At 39.4% G+C, this 27551-nt stretch overlaps 1 protein-coding gene across 7 annotated transcripts in view; it reads right to left on the minus strand.

Moving 5' to 3' along the window:
- Positions 1-211: 211 nt before the first annotated feature.
- Positions 212-27551, minus strand: part of quo (quattro) — a 66552-nt gene continuing 39212 nt past the window's right edge. For 3 of the 7 annotated variants that reach the window (XM_067374206.1, XM_067374202.1, XM_067374201.1), the window contains exons 10-23: positions 26429-26589; positions 25810-25948; positions 25058-25180; positions 24561-24755; positions 22609-23726; positions 15263-15512; positions 13455-13544; positions 11284-11514; positions 8739-8909; positions 8468-8645; positions 3031-3147; positions 2738-2956; positions 686-876; positions 212-530 (exon numbers count right to left, since the gene is read on the minus strand). In XM_067374206.1, coding sequence (XP_067230307.1) covers positions 489-530; positions 686-876; positions 2738-2956; positions 3031-3147; positions 8468-8645; positions 8739-8909; positions 11284-11514; positions 13455-13544; positions 15263-15512; positions 22609-23726; positions 24561-24755; positions 25058-25180; positions 25810-25948; positions 26429-26589 — 3225 coding nt within the window. In that variant the 3' untranslated portion in view covers positions 212-488. The remainder of the gene's footprint in view (positions 531-685; positions 877-2737; positions 2957-3030; positions 3148-8467; positions 8646-8738; positions 8910-11283; positions 11515-13454; positions 13545-15262; positions 15513-22608; positions 23727-24560; positions 24756-25057; positions 25181-25809; positions 25949-26428; positions 26590-27551) is intronic. The other 4 variants (XM_067374205.1, XM_067374204.1, XM_067374203.1 and 1 more) reach the window with 3 other exon arrangements.

The raw sequence follows: 27551 nt of genomic DNA on the forward strand, positions 1-27551 counted from the left end.
GTAATATGCACTTAGTATATTATAATTGTAATATATTAAGTGTGTCTAAAAAAAGCACAACTTAAATATATTTCCTTTTCACCTGGGTTGCTTTGCTGTCTTTGTTCTAAAGGTGTCAAAACCACAACACAACCACATTTACTGCATCACTTTTATACTTTCTTATTATAAAACAATTAATTTAGAATCATTCCATTGAGAACCACCAGACATTTATTTTATCAAAGCACTTTTCTTTAAAGATTACACATCTGTTTGTGTTTTATTGCCTCTACAACAAAGCTAATTAACAAAAAACAAAGCATAAAAAAAGGTTTGTAGGTTTAACCATTAAGAATTAGTTGAATGAACCAATGTTACTCAGTTGCACTGAAATAAATAAATAAAAATAAACTTTATTTTAGAGTTTCACAGGATTGATAGTGTTCCATAGGTATAATGCATGATAACGTAAAATGCATGATTACAGTATAAACATACATGATGGGCTATACTTCAGTTGACTTTCCTATGATGCTTGTCCCTTCAACCTGTGAAGAACAAAGAGGAAATGAAAATATTACTAAACAGAATATGCCAAATCTCAACATAGCAGAAAAAAATAATTATAAAATAGCATGATTATTTCAAAATTTCAGTACAAAGTTTCAGAAATAATAAAGCGGATGAGTTTGTTGGCCCATACTTCAGAGCATGGCTGGTCCCTGGTTTGGCCTGGTAGATTAGTGGTTTTAACGTTGCATTCCTGTTTTTTCAGGCCAATGGTGGGCACTTGGGATATGGTGTGTTCACAGTCTCCACCAATCACAGATGGGCAGCTGTGGCCAGAACTGCTGAAGCAGCTCACACTTTCTCCTGAGGACTCTGAACTCTCCACTGAAACACAAGACATTAAAACATGCAATTAGAAGAAATAATATATATATATATATATATATATATATATATATATATATATATATATATATATATATATATATATATATTTATATATATATATATACACACACACACACACAGTGGTGTGAAAAAGTGTTTGCCCCCTTCCTGATTTTTTTTTTTTTGCATGTTTGTCAAACTTTAATGTTTCAGATCATCAAACAAATTTAAATATGAATCAAAGATAACACAAGTAAACACAACATGCAGTTTTTAAATGAAGGCTTTTATTATGATGGGAAAACCAAATTCAAAACCACATGGCCCAGTGTGAAAAAGTGATTGCCCCCTAAACCTAATAACTGGTTGGGCCACCCTTAGCAGCAACAACTGCAATCAAGCGTTTACGATAACTTGCAATCAGTCTGTTACAGCGCTGTGGAGGAATTTTGGCCCACTCGTCTTTGCAGAATTGTTGTAATTCAGCTGCATTGGAGGGTTTTTGAGCATGAACCACCTTTTTAAGGTCATGCAACAACATCTCAATAGGTTTGAGGTCAGGACTTTGACTAGGCCACTCCAAAGTCTTCATTTTGTTTTTCTTCAGGCATTCAGAGGTGGACTGTGTTTTGGATCATTGTGCTGCTACAGAACCCAAGTTCGCTTCAGCTTGAGGTCACGAACAGATGGCCGGACATTGTCCTTCAGGATTTTTTGTTAGACAGCAGAATTCATGGTTCCATTTAGCAGGTCTTCTAGGTCCTGAAGCAGCAAAACATACCCAGACCATCACACTACCACCATCATATTTTACTGTTGGTATGATGTTCTTTTTCCGAAATGCTAATGTTACCTTTATGCCAGACGTAATGGGACACACACCTTCCAAAAGGTTCAACTTTTGTTTCGTCAGTCCACAGAGTATTTTCCCAAAAGTCTTGGGGATCATCAAGATGTTTTCTGGCAAAACTGAGATGAGCCTTTATGTTCTTTTTGCTCAGCAGCAGTTTTCGTCTTGGAACTCTGCCATGCAGGCCATTTTTGCCCAGTCTCTTTCTTATGGTGGAGTCACGAACACTGACCTTAACTGAGGCAAGTGAGACCTGCAGTTCTTTGGATGCTGTTGTGGGATCTTTTGTGACCTCTTGGATGAGTCGTCGCTGCGCTCTTGGGGTAATTTTGGTCGGCTGGCCACTGCTGGGAAGGTTCACCACTGTTACATTTTTTCGCCATTTGTGGATAATGGTTCTCACTGTGGTTTGCTGGAGTCCCAAAGCTTTAGAAATGTATCAGTGAAACAGGATAAACAAGAACAAATGTAGGGTGGGACTGATTTAGAGAGGTTAGAGAGGCTGGATACTAAGAGAGTTTGGTGATGTCAGCCAAAAAAGGAAAGATAATTAATTTATTTTTTAATGTTACTATTATTTTTACTATTATTATTTTGTCGGAGCTGACAAAAACGAAATAAAAGCCAAAACCGGTAAAAAATAAAAAAAACCCACACACACACACTAGTAGCCAAAAGTGATGTCCAGCCAAGGAAAATCTTCACCCCTTATTTAAACATTATTGAAAATATGTTAAAGATTTTGTAATCATATTGCATAGTTGTGCTTGGAGTCAATAGTTTTATTTGTGATAATAATGTAATGAAACATGCCAAATTGTGTGATTGATTTTTTTTTTTTTTTAAATAACATGAACTAATAAATAAGACCAAAATACGCATTATGAATTAAGGTAAATTTAAATTGCACTTTTATTGATCATAAATTTAGGACCATTTCAAATATGATATTTTGAATGAACTACTTTCACTCATAGACACAAATAGACATTGTGAAGAAGGACATACCAAGTGCACTCTGGTTTCCACTCTCATGGTCTAAATCATCTTCCTCCAGGATGCCTGAAGTCCCATGTACGTACTGGACAACATCTCCACTGTTAGGACCGATCAGACGGCCCATGGGAGATGGTGATCCCCACCCAGAGGAGGGAGACGAATGGCTTTCAGAGGATGACGTACAGCTGGCCGAGCCAACAGAATTCAGTCGGAGCACAGGGACGCCACCTAAAATATTACACAGAGTTAAATAAGGCAAGTCAAAGTTTATGATAAGAGTTTAAATATGACTGGTGTTTTACCTCGTCCTGTCAGAGCACAGTTGATGGCTCGGTCGTTGATGGCCATCTCACTGGGCTGGATATCCATGAAGGGTTTATGTCCGATTCCCATGAACACCCTCTCCTGCATACGGATCTCTGTATGAAGATCAGCACAAACCTCAGCTTCATGGGGTTATTATTAATCAATGGGTCATTCCTGCTGTAGGATTTTCATGTACCCATAGTAATCTCTCTCTCTCACACATCTATGGGCAGTTTTTAAATCTCCAATTCACCTAACCTGCATGTCTTGGATTGTGGGGGAAACTGTAGCATCCGGAGGAAACTCACACAGACACAAGGCAAACATACAACCTCCAGAACATTTTAAGACAGCTCAAAAATGCATTCTAGTCTGGGACTAAGCTTAATCCTTGTCTGTGAAACTGGGCAAACAGCAGCAGGTTTATTGCATTAAACTGATTCAACACAGTACACACATTTATAATGTTACAAAAGATTTGTTTAAAACAAATTCTGTTCTTCTAAACTTTCTATTCATCAGAGAATCCTGAAAAAAAAGTTTCACAGTTTCCACAAAAATATGAAGCAAGCACAACTGTTTGTTACGGATGCTGGTAGAGATGAGGCTGATACGGATTTCCACAATACGAATGATACGTTTATTCAACAGAAAGCAGGGAACACCAAACATACATCTTAACAAAACAGAGAACGGACAAGGAGTGAAGGGAGTGAGTGCAATATATAGGAGTGCTAACAATAGAGTCCAGGTGCAGGTGATCCGTGATGATGAGGAACTGACGAGGGAAGTGTGTGCAGGTGAGGAGAACAGGAGGATACTGGGAAATGGAGTCCAGGGAAACAAGGGATCTGTAACAGTACCTCCCCCTCCCGGTAGGCGCGTCCTCGCGCCGTAGATGTAACAACCGGGAGGGGGGCGGGCGCCCTGGAGACCTCAAACCGGAGCAGGGGGATGAGTAGACTGGAGTGGAGGTCTCCAGGGCGGGCTCAAAAGCCATGGCGGGTCAGGAGCCAAAGGCAGCCATGGCGGGTCAGGAGCCGAAGGCAGCCATGGCGGGTCAGGAGCCGAAGGCAGCCATGGCGGGTCAGGAGCCGAAGGCAGCCATGGCGGGTCAGGTGCAGCGGGCAGACATGCAGCGGGCATACATGGCGGGTCAGGTGCAGCGGGCAGCCATGGCGGGTCAGGAGCCGAAGCCTTCGAGGCGTTGAGCCCAGGCGGCGCTGAAGGACTGGCGGGTGATGGCGGAACCGAAGGCTCTGCCGACCGAAGCGCAGCCGGGACTCCAGAAGGCCGCAGTAGAAGCAGTAGGACAGCCAACAAAAAGAACACCGGGGGGAGTGAGGAAGCCAACTGAAACTGAGGGACGGAGTGACGGAGCGGAGACGGAGGAGTGTAGTCCAGAGGGAAGGGCAGGCTGACGAGTGCACAAGGTGTGAGTGGAGGCAGGATGGATACTGGTGACGCTGGTGGACTGATGGGTAACGGTGGAGCAGAGGGAGGTTGGAGCCGGGGTGAAGGTAATCGCCCAGAGGTCCGAGGTGGAGATCTGGGCGAGGGGGCTTGAGGTGGAGGTTCCGTGTAAACATAACTGGATGGAGGTGGGAGAGGGAGGCAGGGAGGTAAAACAGTCTTTGGGCTGGAGGGTTCAAAAACACAGTTCATAGGGGCAGTAGGTTCGGCGGCGGCTGGAGCGGCTGGCTCGGCGGCGGCGGCTGGAGCGGCTGGCTCGGCGGCGGCGGCTGGAGAACTTTGCTCGGCGGCGGCGGCTGGAGAACTTTGCTCGGCGGCGGCGGCTGGAGAACTTTGCTCGGCGGCGGCGGCTGGAGAACTTGGCTCGGCGGCGGCGGCTGGAGAACTTGGCTCGGCGGCGGCGGCTGGAGAACTTGGCTCGGCGGCGGCGACTGGAGAACTTGGCTCGGAGGAGACTGGAGAACTTGGCTCGGAGGAGACTGGAGAACTTGGCTCGGCGGAGACTGGGGTTGAGGGCCATTTCATCCCCTCAAATACAATTAAAATCCCCACAGGCACTGGAGCTGGCTCTGTGGGGACTGGAGCTGGCTCTGGAGATACTGGAGCTGGCTCTGGAGATACTGGAGCTGGCTCTGGAGATACTGGAGCGGGCTCTGGAGATACTGGAGCGGGCTCTGGAGATACTGGAGCGGGCTCTGGAGATACTGGAGCGGGCTCTGGAGATACTGGAGCGGGCTCTGGAGATACTGGAGCGGGCTCTGGAGATACTGGAGCGGGCTCTGGAGATACTGGAGCGGGCTCTGGAGACATTGGGGCCGCTTTCTTCCTCCTCCTCCGCTTACTGGGCCCAGTAGCGGAATATGGGTCCAGCCTGGGGCAGGCAGGGAGTTCGCTGGAAGGGTATGCGGAGGAAGCCGGAGGTTGACTGACTGGCCCGGCCAACCGTGTTTCTGGATGGACCGGACGACAACACTGATCCTGAACCTCTTCTACTAAGAATTTGGAGCCATTCAACCACAAAATTAAATTGATAGTATCGCTTAAGGAGAAACAAAAAACGGGTTCATCAAAACGGATAGTGTCGTCATCCAATCCATCCAAAAACAAGGAGATCAACTGAGCATCAGGCCAGTCAGACAAGAAAGCAAGCTCCACGAACTCCTCCACATACCTCTCCAGCGAACGACCCACCTGTAGGAGCCCGATGAGGCGATCGCCGGTTGTCAGAAGAGTGAGAGGCGTTGGAGGAGCAGGAGCCAGGGAGCTGGTGGAAGTCTCCATTTTTTTTTTGTGGAAAATACGGTCGTTTAAGGTCCGTTCTTCTGTTACAGATGCTGGTAGAGATGAGGCTGATACGGATTTCCACAATACGAATGATACGTTTATTCAACAGAAAGCAGGGAACACCAAACATACATCTTAACAAAACAGAGAACGGACAAGGAGTGAAGGGAGTGAGTGCAATATATAGGAGTGCTAACAATAGAGTCCAGGTGCAGGTGATCCGTGATGATGAGGAACTGACGAGGGAAGTGTGTGCAGGTGAGGAGAACAGGAGGATACTGGGAAATGGAGTCCAGGGAAACAAGGGATCTGTAACACTGTTTTCAATACTGATAATAATCAGAAATGTTTCTTGATCAGGAATGGATTACAGCTTTGATCACAGGAATGAATTACATTTTAACAAACAGTATATTCAAATTGAAAACAGTTATTGTAATAATATGTTTTACTCTTTTTTTGATCAAATAAATGCAGCCTTGATGAGCAGAAAAGACTTCTTTAAAAAACATTTGAAAAAATTGACCCCAAAATTTGAAACGCATTTTCTTAGCTAAAGGGATTTGTTACAATTTGGCCCAGTTTAGTTCTTTAATGACATCAGACTCCAGGACGTGACATAAATTTGGAGGGAAATCTACAGCACAACAACAGTGAGAATTATCTTTTTATTTGATGAATTCTGTGATGTTTTGTGATTGTCTAAAAGAATGCTGGACTTACAGTGAAGTGTTTCATTCATAAGGTGTTGCATAATAGACTGATTTCAGTTGATCTTTATTATGCACAACTACAACAGTGCCAAGAATTCTAAGGAAAAATATGGAGGAAAACATCTACAAGACCCCTCAAAAAGGGAGGACTATTATTTGGAAATGTGCTTTGAGGTAAAAGTCATGAATAAATGCATGTAGCTGCATGTGGGAGTTCAGCTTGTCATTTATCTTTCCTCATCACTCCTCACCACATTCCTCAATATACAAAACCACTTCTCAGTTCATTACACTTGATAAACCCAAGCACATTCACATTACTGCCTCGTAGGTTTTAATTTCATAATCATAAAGATGAGGTAACAGGACTGTCAGTAATTGCACGTTGCACCAATGAGAATTAATCTTAAACCCGCAACACATTAAATCAAGGTTTTACAGCAGGCTAAACCTAGATTAACTTCAATTCTTTTACAGATTTAAATCTCACTTTTAACTGAAGAGGTTTGGATTTACAAAAAAGTAATTTTTCAATGGATTGGGGGAAATGAAAGAGCTCCCAGAAATTAAGTGATCACATCTAATTACAGGAGGGGGGTCAATAGGGTATGGCAGGGTGTGGCGGCTGCCATTCCTTGCTTGCCTGGTCAAGTCGATGCAAAGCAATATTTTTATTAATGGATTAACAGTTATATTACTTTGTGTAACATAATTTGCAATTGTTTAATAAAAGAGAAAAGCATGCAAGTTAACGTGATCCGCGATGCTAATGTGTCTATTTACAATGTGGATTTGCAGCGCTGAGTATTCTGTTGAAAATAATGACCAATCAGAGGAGTTTAAGAGGTAGTGAGAATCCGCTCAGTATGTCAGTAGCGCAAGTTTACTAAGCGCACAATCTTCTCATTATAACAAACAAAGCGGATACACTATGTAAATAAAATATTCATTGTGCAGTTTAGTCAGATTCACTGATTAAAACGGAATCTGACTATGATTTTCCCACTCAGTAAGTTTGCACTGAACTGACTGACAGCTTCAGTGACTATAAAGAAAGTGCTCTTTACTCACTGTCTGTGTAATTTCATTTGAAATTGAAGAAAAGTTTGTTTTTCATGAGAATTTGTGACCTTTCCTACAAATATATACTTCACACTTTAGTACAAAAATGACAAAAAAAGACAATATTGACAAAAATAGATTTTTTAATGTTATAATAGTGATTTGATAATCGCTAAAAATAAATTCAATAGCAAAAACGTATGAGTAAGCTATGTTGGGGAGTGGAAATGGCTAATGAGCCAATAAGTGCTCCTCTGCTGCCATCTACTGGTTATAGTGGTAATTTCATGCTTTTTTTTTAAAATAAGTGTTTGTATTTCACCAAGTATAAGTTTCCCTACATTGTGAAACTTTTAATTTCACAAATGTGGACAATCTTTGGATGAACAAAAAATGTTTCTGTCATTACATTAAAAATAACATTTAAATTGGATAATATTCAGACTTTTGAGTTTTGAAGTGCTGGAAAAAGTGGTGTGAAGCAGTTGAAAGTACTTGAAAAGTATCATTTGCTGGGTTATGATCAAAGCTATATGTGATTCATCTTTGGACGCACAACATGCACACTTGTCATCATGTCGAGGGAGTAAGATGAGTTTGCCATACATTGGCTTTTGGTGAATTGATGCCACTGATCACAGGTTAAAGTTTTAGTTACTAATTTGTTAAACTGTTTTTAAAATTAAACAATGCAGCACAACCTGAATTCAAATAAAACATAGAGCAAAAAATCTTGGATTAGCTCTAAACTCTCCTTAATTTAATTCACACTGGTGCATCTTATCCACCATTCATGTTTATTGTATCAATACAAAAGCTATAGCTTTTATAATTGTAATTTTGTAATAGCAATTATAATTGAACATTACAGTCTGATATCTGAAAACATTTTTCTGCTCACCTCTATTGTAAACAGCTTGTTCCCACAGAATCCTCTCCAGGTCTCTGGTCCAGTTTTCCTTCACTTCTCGACTCTGTGCCTGAAGTACATACGTGTCCTGTGACTTCCTTCTTCGAAACCAGATCTCAAAACACAGCCCGCTGTCACCAGAGTTATGGGTCATACCAATGTCTGAAGTCTAAGAGAGGACAGAAGAGATGTCAAGTCACACAAAGAACGACAAAAAGCAAGAGCGTTGGCCTGTTAACTGACGGTTCATGTGGTGGTTTACCTTGAAGGATTGTTTGTAGATGTATGTGTCATTCCCAACGTCAGTTCTACGTGTCTTGCTGAAGAGTATGAGATCTTGGAAAAGAAAAATGTGACGGTAGCATTTCTTCTTCCTGAAAGTCAACAAGAACTCATCCTGACGAATCAGCTGGCCCTGTTCCTTCAGATTCACCTGTACAGACATGAACAGACATGAACACATCAATTTCACACAACTGAGTAACAACGCTTTCACACTACTGGACAAAATTTGACCTCCAAGTTGGGCCTACATTTATGTATTTGGTAGATGCTTTTATACAAATAAACTTACATTGCACTCAAGGTATTTTTCAATGTTTATAATAATTAAAACATGATCAAGTTTGACTTGCATTCAGCTTCACTATAAACACTACCAGTCAAAAGTTTGGAATAATTAACATTTTTAAATGTTTTTAAAAGAAGTCTCTTCTGCTCACTAAGGCTGCATTTATTTGTTCACAAATGTAGTAAAATACAGTAAAATCATTACAATTTAAAATAGCTGTTTTCTATGTGAATATATGTTAAAATGTAATTTAGTCCTGTGATCAAAGCTGAATTTTCAGCATTTAATGGATTAAAAGTGACAGTAAAGACATTTATAAAGTTAAAAAAATATATATTTTTGATTGTGATGGAATTTTTTTAATTAATCATACCTAACATTCTCTTTCCTTGCAGGAATAACATTTATATGCTTTTGAAACCTAAATGTCATCAAACCTTGGGCCTAAGTCAAAAATGATTGCAAATATGTAATGCTAAGGTCAGCGGCCATGTCACTGAACAAGCAATCGTTATTATAGTTCAAAAGGGCAGTTGAAGGGGGGCTTATAATGGCAGAATTTTCCCCCTCAAGCCATAAACTGACCTGCTTAAATACAATCATATTTTTGGCACTTTGTGTTCAGGATAGAGGCCTTCTAAAAAGAGTTTTAAATAACATAAGAGTGCAGTAACTCGTCTCTATAAGGACAAATTTGCGCTGATGTGCAGGTGGAGGGAGTCTACTAGCAGGCATAATCTTTTATCCTCTCTACCCACTGAGCTTCTTTTCTTTTTAAAGGATGCCATCTAAAAATAAATGCATGAAATATGAAGGTATTTATCTTTCTAATTACAGACAGTGTGTGATGTGGGCAAAACTCGCCTTTACCTCATGCCTGACCTTCCTCTTCTACAAAAATATCCTTTTTATTTTTGTCAACATTTAGTTTGCAGACAAATATATCTGCCTTATTATGTAAAACAACAAATATAATAGATTTATGATAGTAAACACCACATTTTCTGAAGAAATGATGAGTGGTGTTTTGCCTTTAGTGGACTTTAGTATTGCTATACAGTAGCTACTGTGTTCTGGCTGGTTTATTACTGGCCACTTTATGTCTATGGTCCCCTTTAGAGGGTTAGGTGTTTGGTTAAGGTTAGTAGAATAATTAGTAGAATGTCTGTTGGTGGAGCATCAAAATAAAGAGTTAGCAGATATTAAACAGGCAGTCTACTAATACTCTAATAAGAGTTAACAGACATGCAGTTGCAAAGTTATTTATAGCTAGTAGAATGTCAAAAGTGAACCAATTTACACAATCAACAAAGTCTGTGGGATTTTATCATCAAGCAGGTGGAAATCGTCTGATCAGTAACAGTAACAGCACCGCTATTCAACATTTTACACGCTGAAGTTTAATGCATAGTCTTTTGTTCAAATCATAAATCATTAATCATTAATGTGCAACAGCAGTAGTGACACTTGTCATAACACGCTTTTCTAAATTAATTGTAGTTTTAATAGTTTTAGTATTTCAGCTTCAAATTATTTATTTCTGTTTCTAATTTCAGATTTTTTTATATTTACACTACTGTTCAAATGTTGATAATCAAATGTTAAATTAATAATTTTATTCAGCAAGGATGCATTAAATTGATCAAAAGTGACAGTACACTCTGAAAATTCCTTTATGATCCATGGAATCTTTCCATTCCACAAAATGTTCTTTATAGTGGAAAAAAAAAATTCTTTAGATTTTTAAAATGTTCATCATACAAAGAAAAAAAAAGGTCCTTTTAAGAACTATTCACTGAAAGGTTCTTTCAGGAGCCAAAAATGTTTTTCCATGGCATCACCATGAAAACCACCTTTTGGAACATTTATTTTTAAGAGCTTAAAGACATTTATAATGTTACAAATGATTTCTATTTCAAATTAATGCTGTTCTTTTGTACTTTCTATTCATCACAGAATCCTGCCGACTGGGGTAATTGTGCTGAAAATTCAACTTTGCATCACTGGAATAAATGACATTTTTACAATATATTCACATAGAAAACAACTATTTTAGATTGCAATACTTTTTTTTGTATTTTTCATCAAATAAAAGCAGCCTTAATGACCAGAAGAGACTTCTTTCAAAAACATTATTGACTCCAAACTTCCTCACAGTAGAGTATATTTTAGTATATTTCAACTTTATTTTATTAGTTTTAGTTTTAGTTAAAAATAACAACTTTGTCTAACTCACATCACAGTCCTGAATGTCGTCCATGGCGAGCAGATTGTTGCCGTGGCGAAGCTGAAACTGTATGATTTCCAGCGCGGTCTGTATCTCCAGCCGCTCTCGGGCCACGTGCGCTCCGGACTCACACTCCTGCAGCATGTCCTGCAGCAGCAGGCTGTATTTACTGATGCGTTGCACCGGCTTCAGCAGATATGAGGACAGATCCATCTTATCACCCAACAGCTGCTGTTTCTGCTGCAAATGACATTATATTACTATAATTAATAAAAGCATTTGGAAGTAAAGCATCAGAAGTATTACATTCAAAGAACTGATTCTTCAGGTACTGAATGTAATTATTAAACACATGAATAATGGTACAGAAGAGGACATTTTATTATTATTAGTTTTTATTAATATTTTGAATTTTTATTTTTATATTTTCCATTTTCATTTTAGTTCAAGTTTTAGTAATTTTTATAAGCTTTTGTTTTTTGTTTTTTACATAGTTTTTATTCTTTTTTTTCAGTTTTAGTTTGATATTTTAGTGCATGAAGTTAAACAAAATGAAAGTTTTATGTCAGTTAACATTTATTTTTTTTTAAGCAACAAAAAATGTTTTTCATGGTTTTAGTTTCAGTCAACTATAATAATAGAAAGAATCTTATTTGTTTTTTAATGCATGTGTTAAAATAAAAATTGTTAGGTTAAGATATTTTCATCAATACTGCTTTGACTTTATTGCAAAGTCAAGACTAAATAATTGTTATTATTATTTGTATCTTAATTATCTGACATTCTCCTTTGCCATGTTGAGTTTGGGCTATATGCGTGTCCTTTCTGTAAAAGTGGTGTATTCTGAGATGTATTTTGTGCTAATCATGTTAAATGCTGCTCATTTCAAGTACAGTCACATTTCTGACAAATGAAAGCTTCATCAGATTAGATTTAGATTTATTAGCAGAACAGCAACATTTCCCAATTCAACCGAGGTGAAGCCTGTTCTGGCATGTATTTGAGCATTACTTTAGTTTTTATCAGAAGTGTGAAATATTGCATTACCATTGGTATTTCCATTTAAACTCTTTCATAATCTTACTGTAAACTCCCTATTATTTTGCAACAGGAAGGAGCTTCTGCAGATGCTTAATGTACGTAGTACTTTAGAGACATACAAATTCTTGCAAACCTTTAGTTTTTGAAGGTCATATATTGATTTTAATGTATTTGTAATAAAGGAGTCATGAGAAATCAAATTTGCCTTTATCTTTTGACATATAAGAGGTCTTTGTACCTTTAAAACATCCTGCTTAAGTTTTTTATGTGCATTTTTAGAATTTATGCACATCTTTCCATCCAGTGTTTTTTTTATGTGAAATCTCAAAATGTGCATAAAAATAGGTGGATGGAAACATAGCTAGTAAGATCTTCAATGTCATTTTTTTCTTACACTGCATAAAAGTGTTTGTTTTTTAGTAGTTGGAAATGTACATTTCAGTGTCTGTCTTAAAGGATTAGTTCACCCAAAAATAATGTCATTTATTACTCAGCCTCATGTCGTTCCACACCCGTAAGACCTTCGTTCATCTTCGGAACACAAATTAAGATATTTTTGTTGAAATCTGATGGCTCAATGAGGCCTGCATCGCCAGCAATCACATTTACTCTTTCAAGAGGAAAACAAACTGCTGAAATCACGTGACTTTGGCGCTCCGAAACGCTGATTCGACACGCTCCGAAGCTTCCTGAAGCAGTGTTTTGAAATCGGCCATCACTAAATAAGGCGTTATTTTGTTTTTTTTGGTGCACCAAAAATATTCACGTCGCTTTATAATATTAATATTGAACCACTGTACTCACATGAACTGATTTAAATATGTTTTTAGTAAATTAATGGAGAGATTATTTCTTATTTCCTTGAGAGAGGAAATGTCATTGCTGGTTATGCAGGCCTCACTGAGCCATCGGATTTCAACAAAAATATCTTAATTTGCGTTCCGAAGATTAACGAAGGTCTTACAGGTGTGGAATGGCATGAGGGTGCAATAAATGACATCATTTTCATTTTTGAGTGAATTAACCCTTTAAAACATGTATACATTCAAATTCTGATGAATACTAATGTGTTTGCCTTAAGATATCAAATTTGTGTCACTTATGAAAGAAAATTGAGAGCAAATGGAGGAAGGACTCACCTTAAAAAATTCCTTCCCATGATCAATGAGCAGCCTCTCAGAGCGTGGCTTGTTCTTGCTGTATAATGCGTACAGGCCGAAGTTTTCTTTCTGAATATGAGAGACAAAATATTTGAATCACTGGTGCACACAGTGGTCTTTTTGCATGTGCTTTCTGATTCTTTGTGTGAAGACATTAAAGGTTTAGTTCACCCAAAAATGAATATTATATCATTAACTCCTCACCCTAATGTCGTTCCACACCCGTATGACCTTCATTCATCTTTGGAACACAAATTAATATATTTTTGATGAAATTCGAGAGACTCATCCGTAGACGGCAATTTAACCACCACTGTCACCACAGGTCCAGAAAGGTACTAAAGATATTGTTAAAAAAGTGGACATGACTGCAGTGGTTCAACCTTAATTTTATGAAGCGATGATAATACTTTTTGTGCGCAAAGAAAAAACAAAAATAACAACTTTATTCAACAATATCTTCTCTTCTGTGTCATTCTCATACGTTCTTTGCGTCCAGCGCTTCCAGGTTCTACGTCAGAACGCCGACTCATTATTGTCCGGCTCCTGCGTCAGCATCACACACATGCGTTTTGGCCAATAACTGAGATGGCATTCACACATAAACACTGAAGCATTACTTACTGCAGCAATTACGTAAGGATAATGACAGGGAAGAGAAGAGATTGAAGAAAAAAGTCATTATTTTTGTTTTGTTTTTGCGCACAAAAAGTATTCTCGTCCCTTCATAAAGTTAAGATTGAACCACTGCAGTCACATGGACTATTTTAACACTGCCTTTAGTACCTTTGTGGAGCTTGAAAGTGTCAGTTAAATTGCTGTCTATGGATAAGAATATACCTCTTGGATTTCATCAAAATTTTCTTAATTTGTGTTCTGAAGTTGAACAAAGGTCTTACGGGTGTAGAACAACATGAGGGTGAGTAATTAATGACAGAATTTTCATTTTTGGGTAAACTAACCCTTTGATGTGTCTCTCTCTTACTAGGCAAGGTGATAACCAGCAACATGGAACATTCTCAGGACTTTAAGTAACGTTCTGGCAAGGTTCTCTCAAAGTTATGAACAAACGTTCTTCCAGTAATGTTAATACAATGTTTGTTCAAAGTTATCTGATCTTTAATAATGTTCTCAAAACATTAGCAAAAAAACATGGAATTTTTTTTTTAAACATTTTACTGATGTTTGTATAAATGTTACTACTTGATTCAGAATGTTCAGAGAACATTCAAAAGTAACATTCCCATAATGTTTGCAAAATTGAATGTTCCCTTAATGTTCATATAACCAAGAAAAAAACATTTTTAAAATGTATTGAACATTCAGAGAACATTCAGAAAGAACGTTTTCATAACTTAATGGCAACTTTAGCAAAAGTTAATGGGGGTGAATTTTGACAATTTAACACATTTTCCCCTCAAATTCTCACTACTGTAATGCATCCAAAAATTTCACTTTTCATAATTTTTTTTTGTAACAAATTGTGAAAATTTGTGGGGAAAATGTTCTTAATTGTCATGAAAAAATTTGCAAACAAATATTAATGACCCTAAAAATATTATGATATCCATAAAACAACAAATATTTAGGCTTAATTTCCTTGCAAAATATAATTTAATTACATATTTATTATCATTTTGAGGTGAAATGTGACCAGGACATGCATTTGTTTTTGAGTTGTATGGTTCTTTCATTATAGCTGTATTGGTTTCAAGGTTCTTTGAAGCAGCAGTACATACAAATCTTCGATTGTAACTGGAAGCTGGTTTGATGCTCAGAGCACTCACGTGTTTTAAGAAGCATCGTCCGACACAGAAGGGTTCCTTCAGACACAGCTCCAGCTCTTGAAGAAAGTGATGCTGGTGGAAGTCTCGCAGCTTCTCCAGGTTTCCAAAGATGCTTCCTCTCTGTCCCCGCAGGTCCTGAGGCACGTCGGGACGCTCCAGCTGCGGGATGTAGTGCTCCACGACGTACCCCAACGCTCTCACATACTCTCTCTCCGTTTGAAGCAGCTCCTCCATGATGCGCTGGAGTTTACTGTCAGGACACCAACAAACAAAATATATGCATTCCTCTCTGGCACTGTCTGACAGGATCTCTGTTCTCTTCTACAATACTGACATCATTTATAATTACAAATACATAGCAGACAAACAGATCTAAGGTAAATATTTCAATAATCTTACAACATTTACAGCCAGGACACATTTGTATAATTCAATTTAAGATATGTTTTGGACACTGATGCTACTGATGCTTCTGTCCTGACCTAAAATATTACTTAAAATGAAGAACTATTTAGGAATCATCACATTTACCCAGAGGCATATGTTAAATACACTATAAAATGGTTTCCAATAAATATGATATACATACATTATATCTAGTTAACTGCAATGGAAATAATGTTATATATATATATATATATATATATATATATATATATATAAATACACACACACACACACATATATATATATATATATATATATATATATATATATATATATATATATATATATATATATATATATATAAATACACACACACACACACACACACACACACACACACACATATATATATATATATATATATATATATATATATATATATATATATATATATATATATATATATATATGATAATATTAAAACCATTTTATTAAATATGGTTTTATTATAATATTAAAATTGTGTGGACCTGTGTGTTAATTTTAATGGAAACTATATTTTTGGATAATATAATATTAAAACTATTTTATTAAATATTCTTGTATTATAATATTTAAAATACTTATTTTTAATAATGTTAAAACTGTATTAAATAATCATGTGGTAATGATAATTTTATTTTTTATGTATAATGGAAACTGTATTTTTGAATACTATAATATCAAAACTACTTTATTAAATATTATTTTCTTATAATGCTAAAACTGTTTTTAAATAATATTTACTTTATAACTTTATAAATTAATCATGTGGTAATGATTATTTTATTTTTCATTTATGAAGTAAACTATTTTTGGGTAATATAATATTAAAACTATTTTATTAAATATTGTTTTATTATAATACAAAAATTCTTTTATTAGAATAATATTTAAACTATAATAAATAATCATGTGGTAATTATTATTTTATTTTTAATTTATAATAGAATCCATATTTTCAGATAATAATAAAACTTTTGTATTCAATATTATTTTACTATAATATTAAAACAATTTTATTTTAATAATATTTAAACTATATAAAATAATCATGTAGTGATGATTTTTTATTTATTTATAAGGGGAAATATATGTTTGTATAATATAATATTAAAACTATTATTTTAATAATATTAAAACTATATTAATAACCATGTGGTAATGATTATTTTACTTTGAATTTATAATGGAAACTATATTTTCGGATAACCTAGTGAATTAAATACTTTACAAATAAAACGTGCTTCATATCATTTGAATATTTTCTCTTTAATTGGAACATGATTGATGGAAAACAAAAGATCAGATTATTAACAAATTAATGATAAGTTCCCTTTCAAGGGAACTCGAGCTGTGTCGGAATGCTGTGGGAACGCCTCTGCGTGATTGCATCATGAAGCATGTATGAAATCAGTCCAATGAAGTGACGGAATGTCATAGGCAGGTGACGTCAATGACCAGGAAACTATAAAGCCTACCTGAAAATACACTCATTTAGCTTCTGTGCCTTCAGAAAGAGCTATATGTTAAATCAAGTGTCTTATTTATTGTTGTCTGTCTTTCAGTCACACAAGCACATTAACGTTATTATGGCGAGCAAACAACTCGGCCTCGTTTCATTATGGGTGGGGATACACACCAGATGTGTGTTGTTTGTTTGCGAGTGCAGCATGGCCAAGCAGCTCTTGATAGGGCTGCTTGCGAGCATTGTGAGCTTCTCCCTCTGAGAATGCTGCGTTCCCACCGAGCTCTTTTCGAGGAGGGTGGCTCGGCTCGCATTCTTTGCAGCTCAGGTCCCGCTTTTGCCGAGACAGAGCGGCGCTTATTGTCATGGGGTTTGCAGATGGATCTGACAGAGGGGTTAGAGATGGGCTCTGCCCTTTCTCAGCCCTCACCTGTCAGATCTAAGTTCGGGGTTTGGAAGCTCGCGCTGCGATTTCTTCCGCCCCGGTTGAGGCAGCTGCACTACGAGCATCCAGTTCTGAGGAATTGGATGTGGTTAGTGTAGCAACAGGAGAAACTGAAGACTCGTCACTTCACTCTCCTGCAAGTGAGGAACTGCTGGAGGTTTTAACTCATGCCATGGCCAAATTAAACATTGATTGGCCGGCCAAGAGCTGTAAACTGAAAGAAAGTTAGATGAGCGATTTTTTCCATCCAGATCAGCTCAACCTCTACGTCGGGGCTTACCATTTTTTCCAGACCTCCACACTGAGGTGTCGAGGTCGTGGAAGAGACCGGTCTCATACTGTATATTCACACCACACACTTCCACATATAGTACTGATTGGTATAAAAAAGCATGCTTATGGGCCGATGCCCAAGGCAGAAGAGACGCTCGCGAGCCATCTATCCCCTCAGGCTTCCTCCCTTAAAGCCTCAACACTGCCCACCAAGCCACTTAAAGCAACCTCGGTGTTGGTGGGCAAAGCATACTCGTCAGCTGGTCAGGCAGCGACATACCTGAATACTATGTCAATCTTGCAGGCATACCAAGCCGACCTGCTGAAAGACCTGGGGGAAAGTGAAGAGGTGGGGGCAGAGATGATCCAGGAGCTGAGTCAGTCAGCTTATTTAGCTCTTCAGGCCACCAAGGAGATGGCCAAATCCATCGGCTGGTCTATGGTAGCCCTGGTGGCCATGGAGAGATATCTGTGGTTAAATCTCATTGATATCAAAGATGGAGATAAAACCTTACTGCTGGACACTCCGCTCAATCCCTCTGGCCTTTTTGGTGACGCTATTTCTACTGTCACCGAGAGGTTTTTAGAGTCTAAAAAGCAGGCGGCAGCGCTTCAACAGCTTCTCCCCTGCTGAATCCAGGTCTCTGTGGCTGCTGGGCGGGAGCAGCTGAAACAGAGTACAAGCTCCTCACATAGGGCGCAACAGAAGCAGATTGTTGCTACCCGTGCTCCCCCTCCGAGGAGTTGGGAGACGGGGCAATGCTCGCAGTTGAAGTCCTCAAAGGGCAAGGTAGATCTGAGGGCCGTCATTGCTTCTAAGAGGGCTTTGTCGAAAAAATCCTGATGGCAGAAGAAGCATCAGGATTCTGAGGGCGGTCCCCTCCGAAGTCGGATGCTGTTCACCACGGATAGCAGAGCACCTCTTCCTTTGGTGTCCTCAGGGGGATGCTCTGCCAACCCTGCCACAATGCTGGGGTGCAGAGGGTCTCCGCGAGTCACCCGAGGGTGGCTCGCACTCTCTGAGTTGAGTTTTGGTGCAGTTAAGTCGTTCCTTGCTGGTGCGCCGCTTCAGGGCGCTGTGCTAGATGCCCAAAATATACCAGGCCAGCCTCGAGAGGGTCCTGCAGACAATAGAAAAGGGGTATGCTATTCAGTTCCCATGGTGGTGGGCCCTGAGCGGGCTCTGGTCATGGCACAATAAGTAGAGACTCTTCCACGAAAGGAGGTTATAGAAAGGGTTCCTCCTCCCAGCAGGGAGTGAGGATTTTATAGCCGGTAATTCATTTTCCCAAAAAAGGATGGGGGGTTGTGTCCAATTTTAGATCTGCGGCAGTTAAATCGCTCTGTAGCAAAGCTCAAGTTCAAGATGCTTACTGTCAAACAGATCATGTCACAAATCAGATCCGAGGACTGGTATGTCACAATAGATCTAAAGGACGCGTACTTCCATGTATCCATCCTCCCACAACACAGGAAGTTTCTGAAGTTTGCTTTCGGGGGAGAAGCATACCAAAATCGAGTTCTTCCTTTCGGCCTAGCTCTGTCACCCCGCACTTTCACCAAATGTGTAGACGCGGCTCTGATGCCTTTGCGTATGCGGGGCATTCACATTCTAAACTACATCAACGACTGATTAATTCTAGCTCACTCGGAGCAGATGGCGGTTCAACATCGAGATGTTGTTCTCTTATCTGTGTGTAGTTTGGGATTCAATAGCAATGCAGGTTCGTCTGTCGCCTGCCCGAATAACATCGATTCTATCAGCTGTAACAGACATAAAGCTAGGCCAGTCACTCACGGTCAAACAGTTTCAGAGGCTGTTAGGTCTTATGGCAGCAGCGTCCAACGTGATACCATTTGGCCTGCTGAACATGAGACCATTACAGTGGTGGCTCAAAACCAAAGGGTTCTCTCCGAGGGGGAATCCGTTCCGTATGATCAAGATCACGTGGCAATGCCTTTGTGCCTTAGTCATATGGAAAAAACCTTGGTTTCTTTCCCAGGGAACTGTGTTGGGGGCTCTTGGTCATCATGTCATGCTAAAGATAGATGCATCCCTCATGGGCTGGGGGGCGATCATGTGTGGTCGCTCTGCCCAGGGTCTGTGGCAGGCCCATCATCTCACCTGGCACATAAAGGTGATGATACACGGGGCAACTTTTTGAGCAATGTTGCTGGGCAATGTTGCTGTCAACGGGCAACCTGATGAGACACAGGGCAACAGACAGTTGTCAGCAACTAATCAGAGAGGAGCAAATCTATTGCCAACTCAATAAATACTTTATTATAAACACTTGTTAGGCACTTTATTTCAATTTTTCAAATATTTTCTTCATTTTTATTAAAAATAAATGCCTTTCCGATCTGATTTGTGACAGGAAAAGGGAGAAGGGCGAGTTCGGCAAAAGGCGGATTCGAACCCGCGTCGATCGCATCAAAAGCTATTCTAATGTCAAACGCCCTACAGCCTACGCTACTACAGACGTTGAAAAATCCCATCTTTTTAGTATTTAACTGAAATCCTTCAATAGCTTCATTACAGCATACACACATTACTTTCAGACAGTTGTTGGTATTTTAAGCAATATATGAGGTAAATTCCCTGTTTTGGGTTGACGCATGACAACTTAGCTACAACTAGCGTAAAAAGATAAAAGTTCACACTCCTTTTCTCCGCTCCACTGCCGCTGAGAGGCCGCCATCTTGTTTGAATTTTTTCTGAAGTCTCCGAACCGGTCACGTGATCGGCTGCTAACATTCTGATTGGAGGATCTCAAAAAATTGCCCACGACCGATCTAACGTATACAGATATATATTTGTTGCTCATTCTCAGTGGGAAAGTGCCCAAGCAACGTTGCTCGGCAACATTGCCCGGCAACATTGCTCAAAAAGTTGCCCCGTTTATCATCACCTTAAATCACCTGAAGATGTTGGCGGTGTTTCAGGCTCTGAAACACTTCCTCCCAGACCTGAGAGGCCATCATGTACTTGTTTGTTCCAACAACACATCAGTAGTCTCGTATGTAAACCATCAGGGGGGTCTGAGGTTGCGCCCGATATACAAACTGGCTCATCAGATCCTCCTGTGGACCCAGGGGAAACTGTGCTCAATCAAGGCAGTTTATATCCCAGGGTACCTCAATCATGGAGCAGACATCCTGTCGAGACAGGGGCCAAGGCCTGGGGAATGGAGACTTCACCCCGAGGTGGTGGAGCTCCTATGGGAGAACTTCGGTCAAGCCAAGGTGGACCTATTTGCATCTCGAGAGACGACTCATTGTCCACTATGGTTCTCCATGGTAAACCCAGCACCGGGGCAGGACGCCATGGTGCAGGCGTGGCCGAGGCTACGTCTGTACACATTTCCCCCGATTGCTATGCTCCCAGGAGTTCTGGAGAGAGTTCGCTGGGACGGGGTCCGCCTGTTGCTACTCGCCCCATTCTGGCTGGCCCGAGTATGGTTCTAGGACCTAATGACCCTTCTAGATGGCTCTCCGATGGAGATTCCGATCAGGAGGGACCTTCTCTCTCAGGCGAAGGGGTCAATCCTTCACCCTTGCCCGGAGTTGTGGAAACTGTGGGCTTGGCCTCTGAGGGGGCCCAGCTCATAGAGTCAGGTCTCTCAACTGAGGTTGTTGAGACCATTCTACAGTCCAGAGCTCCCTCCACGAGGAAACTTTATGCCCTGAAGTGGAGAGTATTCACTTCATTGTGCGGAAATCACCAGTGGGACCCAGTTAACTGCCCTGTGGGTGCAGTGCTGGACTTCCTGCAGAAGGGGTTTTCTACAGGGCTATCCCCCTCCACAATAAAGGTGTACTTAGCTGCCTACCACACTCCTTTGAGTGGTGTATCTTTGGGTGTATCTTACTTGTTTCCTTCGTGGCACTCTGAGACTTAGACCAGCAGTTGGCAAAAGGGTGCCGGCCTGGGATTTGGCCGTTGTTTTACAAGGCCTCTCAGTGGCTACCTTCGAGCCTATCGAAGAAGTTTCTGAGAAGTTTCTCACCCTAAAAAACATCTTTCTGCTTACCATTTTGTCTCTCAAAAGAAACAGAGACATTCAGGCCCTCTCCTTATCTCCCTCGTGCCTGGAATTTGCATGTGGCATGGTTAAGGCCTTCCTTCACCCTAGGCCGGGTTATATTCCAAAGGTCCCTATTAATATCGTAAGACCCATTGTTCTTGCAGGCCATCTGTCCTCCTCCCTTCCGGACGTCAGACCAGGAGAAATGGAATCTGTTTTGCCCTGTGGATGGCCACTTGCTCATATGGCGACGTGGGTATGAGCGTTCCCACAGCATTCCGACGCAGCTTGAGTTCCCTTGAAAGGGAACATCTCGGTTACATATGTAACCTTAGTTCCCTGAGTAGGGAACGAGACGCTGCGTCGCCCTGTCATACTCCCAGCATGGCCATAAGCGACTTGCTTCAGTCTTTCAGAAGCTGAATGAGTGTGTTTTTGGGTAGGCTTTAAAGTTTCCTGGTCAGTGACGTCACCCGCCTATGATGTTCCATCACTTCATTGTACTGATTTCATATGTGCTTCACAAAGCAATCACGCAGAGGAGTTCCCACAGCATTCTGACTAAGTGTCTCATTCCCTACTCACAGAACTAAGATTACATACGTAACCGAGATGTTCTTTCTCATCATGTCCTTCTCTATATCTTCACATTATGATTCTCTCATTAAAATAATGTTGCATGGTATATTAGTTACATTCGACTCACAGTACAGTACTGTTGTTATCCAGCACATAGACAGGCCTACAGATGGATGCGTCCTGCGTTTGGACTGAATTATCTGAGTGTGTTGCTGGTGAAATCAAGGTGCTGTCGTCAGATTTGGTGTCACTGCTGAACTTCTCATTTATGTCACTTTGGCTTAGTCCAGAAGTGCTAGAACAGAAGCTGTCATGGTGAGACAGTCTAGAGCTCTGTTCATCCCATGATCCTCTGTCTGAGTCAATGACCAAGAAACTCTCTGGACAGGAAGTTGCAGATGTCTGCTTGTGCACATGGACTTTGCCCTTGATTGCAGCATTGGTTTTGCTCATAGAAACATTATAACTAGTGGATCGTAAACCAGAGCCTTCGCTATGCGAGCGGACCAGGGCTTTATAACGTGGAAAGCAGTCATGCTTGTTGACCTGGCCTGACTTTCTGAGATCACTGTCGCTGTGAGAGTATATCCGAGGATACTTCCTTAATTTTTTCATCGGGCCATAGTGTAATGTGGAAACATTGCTGTCACTTTGGTGGAAATGCTGACTTCTTCCTTCCTCTTTTAGCTGAACTGATTGACCAGGCAATTCAATCGGTGCAGATTCTTTGTCCGTGTTTCCAGTCATTATCAGATCACAATGTGGGACCACTGATGATGTGTCTCTCCTCAGAGGCTGGAAATGCATAACTGTCTCATTATCATGACTATTTCGAGTCTTCATATGACTGCCAACAGGGTTTGTTTGGGGGTCGCTTTCATTTTCTCCAAGGCTAGTGCTAATTACCCTCTGGGTCGGACCTTTCAAGTGGGCCTCTTCTTGCCTCGACGCTGCACTTTCCTTTTGTGGTGTTCCCAGAGGCTTTTGATTTCTATAAGAGGCATGCAGTATCTCTGTGAGCCTCTGTCTGATGTCTCGGCATTGAGCCCAGACCGCATTCCACATCCATATCCCATCCGGGTGCCTCTCTAGCAGCGCACTACTCTTGTCCTGGAAGTGTTGGGGAGAGAAGTCTTTGAAACGCTCCTCAAAAGACTTCAATGTACTCAAGCAGGCACATGTGGGAGAGTTTTTGTTCTTTATGTGATCTAAATACTCCATGCACTCTTTAACAAGAGATGAGGCCTGGAAAACAAAGAAGATAAAAGTAATTTCAAGCCTATTACGGACAAGTAATGGCATATATATCACACAATATAGGTATATTATTTTAGTTCATTTTATATATACACTATTGGTCAAAAGTTTGGAATAATTAAGATTTTGAAAGGTTTTTGAAAAAAGTTTCTTCTGCTCATCAAGGCTGCATTTATTTGATCAAAAATACAGTAAAAATAGAAATATTGTGAAATAATATTACAATTTAAAATAACTGCTTTCTATTTGAATATATTGTAAAATGTAATTTATTCCTGTGATCAAAGCTGAATTCTCAGCATTATTACTCCAGTGTCACATGATCCTTCAGAAATCATTCTAATATGCTGATTTGATGTTCAGTTATTATCAGTTATTTTTGGTGCTCCCACAATCTTTACCCAATGAAATGCCAAGACTTTTCCCATGACCTGTCAAGTTGTTTGTGTTAATTGTTTTAAATAATTTCAGACAGATGCACTATTAAATAATTTTGGTTTTGACTGATTCACTGAAAAGAATTGACTCAAAAGATTGAATCAAAAATATGTATGATTTGCATTTTGCAAGCAAGTTTTATTTTTCCCAAAAGCAATACAAATTAAATATTTTACTGCTCTGCACAATCAGAAATGTTTATTAACTATAAAAATTCCATTTGTTTTAAGATTTGATTCATTTCTGGAGAACACAGTAAATTCCCTGTTGGTTTTCCATAACCCCAGTGGTCTAATTGATAAATACTAATTGTTAATCCCACTAATTGTTTCACAAAAGAAGTAAAATGTCCATGTTAATTATTGTCCATGTATGCTGACTAACCTCTTCACAGAAACGATACAGATCCATAGAAGCCTCCAGCTCAGATTTACGTTCCTCGGCTTTCAAGAGAAACCCAGTCAAGTTGGTTTTGAAAGTGGTGGTGTTACAACGAAAAACGTCTATTTCAGGATAATGCATTCCCTTGATTTTTCTCTCTACTTCCTTAATCAACAACATCCCTTTTTCTTTTTTCTCCTAGAAAAACAAAAATACACAGAATATGTTCTTTCCCCTTACACATTATGCAGAATCTCCAAGATGTCTGAAATCTCATAAACCATTAGCTCTTATCATTATTTATTTAAAACTGTACATTCCTGAACCATTTTCATTATCAGAAACAGTCTGGTATTTTTATTACTTTTTGAACTCAGCAGTCCACATAAATCCATAACACAAAATTTAAGACTGATAACATTCATATTCTGGATAATCCATCTTCTTTTGGTAGTCTGCATACTAGAGTATATTGAGTGAATGTCTTCAGGATTTGTTACCTTTGCTTGTATAAGAACAGTTCGAATGTCTTGTAGTCTCTGCTCTATTTTCAGCAGAGTTTTCTCTGTGTTGTCTTTGTCCTTCTGCCATGACTGTTCCTCTGCATCACACCATGTTTGGATCTGTGAACAACATAAACTATTCTCACAAAGTAAATGGGACTGTGAACTTTGAGAGTTTAAAAGCACAAATGTGAAGCTTGTATTTTTGTTAAAGCATTACCATTTATTCATAATTATTCATAATTGTTTTAATAAGTGGATCTAATATTAAAATTATGCCACAGTTTACCATCTTTCCCTGATTTACATGGCTGAATATAATATAATTGAATTAAACTGTACATTTTAACATGTATTGCTTTGCCCTGTTTATTTTCATTTTATATGCCTAACTGTAACCTTGACTTTAATTAACGGAAGAGTCAAAGTTATTTTCTATGGTAAAAGAAATTGTGCCACAAAATGCAGTTGCACCAAAATTCGCTGGTCTTTTTAGCCTTTTCTCAAAATGTTCTCTTCAGAAGAATTACAGTACAATTACTTTATTTAGCGCAGTGATGTTATGTTTCACTATGAAGGTTGAGACTGTCTGCCCATCTGCTGTAACAATGGCTGATTTATTCTCTGCAGCAGACATGTTTCACTTCTCAATGTTTGTCTTGTGTTATTTTCAGAGTTGAAGTGCTTTCTGTGGGCTGTGCTTATTATCTGTCATAAACACGCATTCAGTGATGGGATGTAATGCATACTGTGCTGAGTGAGTCTTCTGTTTCTCTTAACAGAAGAACATGTTCTAGATGTCGCAGTGACTGGTTGGATTTCATCACTAGCGTGTGAACAGCCTCTTCCACTTGGTTATACAGACACGTCACAGCCTCCAGAGAGTCCCTGCAGGAGAGAAAGGCAACATATAAGTGTTGTGTGTTCTCAGCGACTGCAAAACACATGCAGATACTGTAAATATAACACGTTTTCCAGTTTTTAATTAATTTATGGTAAATATTGAGTACAACAGGCTGGTAAAGACCAGTTCTCAACACACTGGTCATACTTTTCCAGAATCTAATACCTCTTCTAATCCGCTACCCATATTCTTCAAAAAAGCAGAAGAAAGAAATTCATACAGGTTTGGAACAACTTGAGGGTGAGTTAATAATAACAGAATTTTCATTTTTGGGTGAACTATCTCTTTAAGTTTGTTTTTCACATCATATACTGGTTCTCCAATGGAGTCCATTGCGTGTATAAAGGCTCTTGCTGTTGGGTAAACAGGATTAACTTGGACCGAACAGCTGTCCAAACATTATGGGCACAGCTGAGCTTTAATCATGATCAAGGCGACTTGAACCTGCTGAGATTCAAACATACTGAGGGAAATACCTGAAGTCTTCAGACTGAGCAAATCGAGACTCCTCCTTCCTCATCCTAGCGAGAATAGACCCACCCTCTCTTTGGAGGGCGACCAATCGTGTGTCCTCAAGCACCATCTTCATGGAACTCCTTTGCTCCTGGATGCAGGACTGTACATCCTGAACGAATGATTTGGTTAGTTAAGGAGCAGCATTCCTCAGGAGGTCAAATTAAATAAATGAGCTTTTGAATTTTGCATTTATTTTGAATGAGTTTTTTTGCAAACAAAATTTATAATAAACATTAAATAAACTGAACACACACACACACACACACACACACCTATGTTTGTTTTTGTGAATTGTGGGGACTTTCCATAGACTTCAATGCATTTTACACTGAACAAACTGTACATTCTATCCCCCTACCCTGCCCCTACCCCTAAACCTAACCCTCACAGGAAACTGTGCAAACTTTTACTTTTTCACAAAAACTCATTCTATATGATTTATAAACCCATTTACATTGTGGGGACCGCTGGCTGGTCCCCACGATGTAGGTGAACTCAGGTTTATATTACATCATGGGGACATTTGGTCCCCACAATGTAATATAAACAAAAGCACACACACACACACACACACACACACACACACACACACACACACACACACACACACACACACACACACACACACACAAACACACACACACATTTATGCTCATTTTATGTTACGTAAACCTTTTTATTTATTTTAAATGAGGTTTGTATCTTTTTTTGTACCTTTATTTAGGGGTGCACAATATAACATAATGGATGATTTCAGAATTTTTTTGTTTGTATAATTTATTGGTATGAGCCACAGTGGATATTTAATTTTACATGCTCATTTGTCCTATTTTTATATTTCTGTCACCTAAAACTCACTTAAAGGGATAGTTCACCCAAAAATGAAAATTTGATGTTTATCTGCTTACCCCCAGCGCATCCAAGATGTAGGTGACTTTGTTTCTTCAGTAGAACACTGTCAGTGGTATAATGCAAGTCAGTGGGAACTTGGACTATAAGAGTAAATAAAACTTGCTTAAACAAATCCAAATTAAACCCTGCGGCTCGTGACGACACATCGATGTCTTAAGA

Source organism: Chanodichthys erythropterus, chromosome 21, assembly GCF_024489055.1.
Source record: "Chanodichthys erythropterus isolate Z2021 chromosome 21, ASM2448905v1, whole genome shotgun sequence".
NCBI lineage: Eukaryota > Metazoa > Chordata > Actinopteri > Cypriniformes > Xenocyprididae > Chanodichthys > Chanodichthys erythropterus.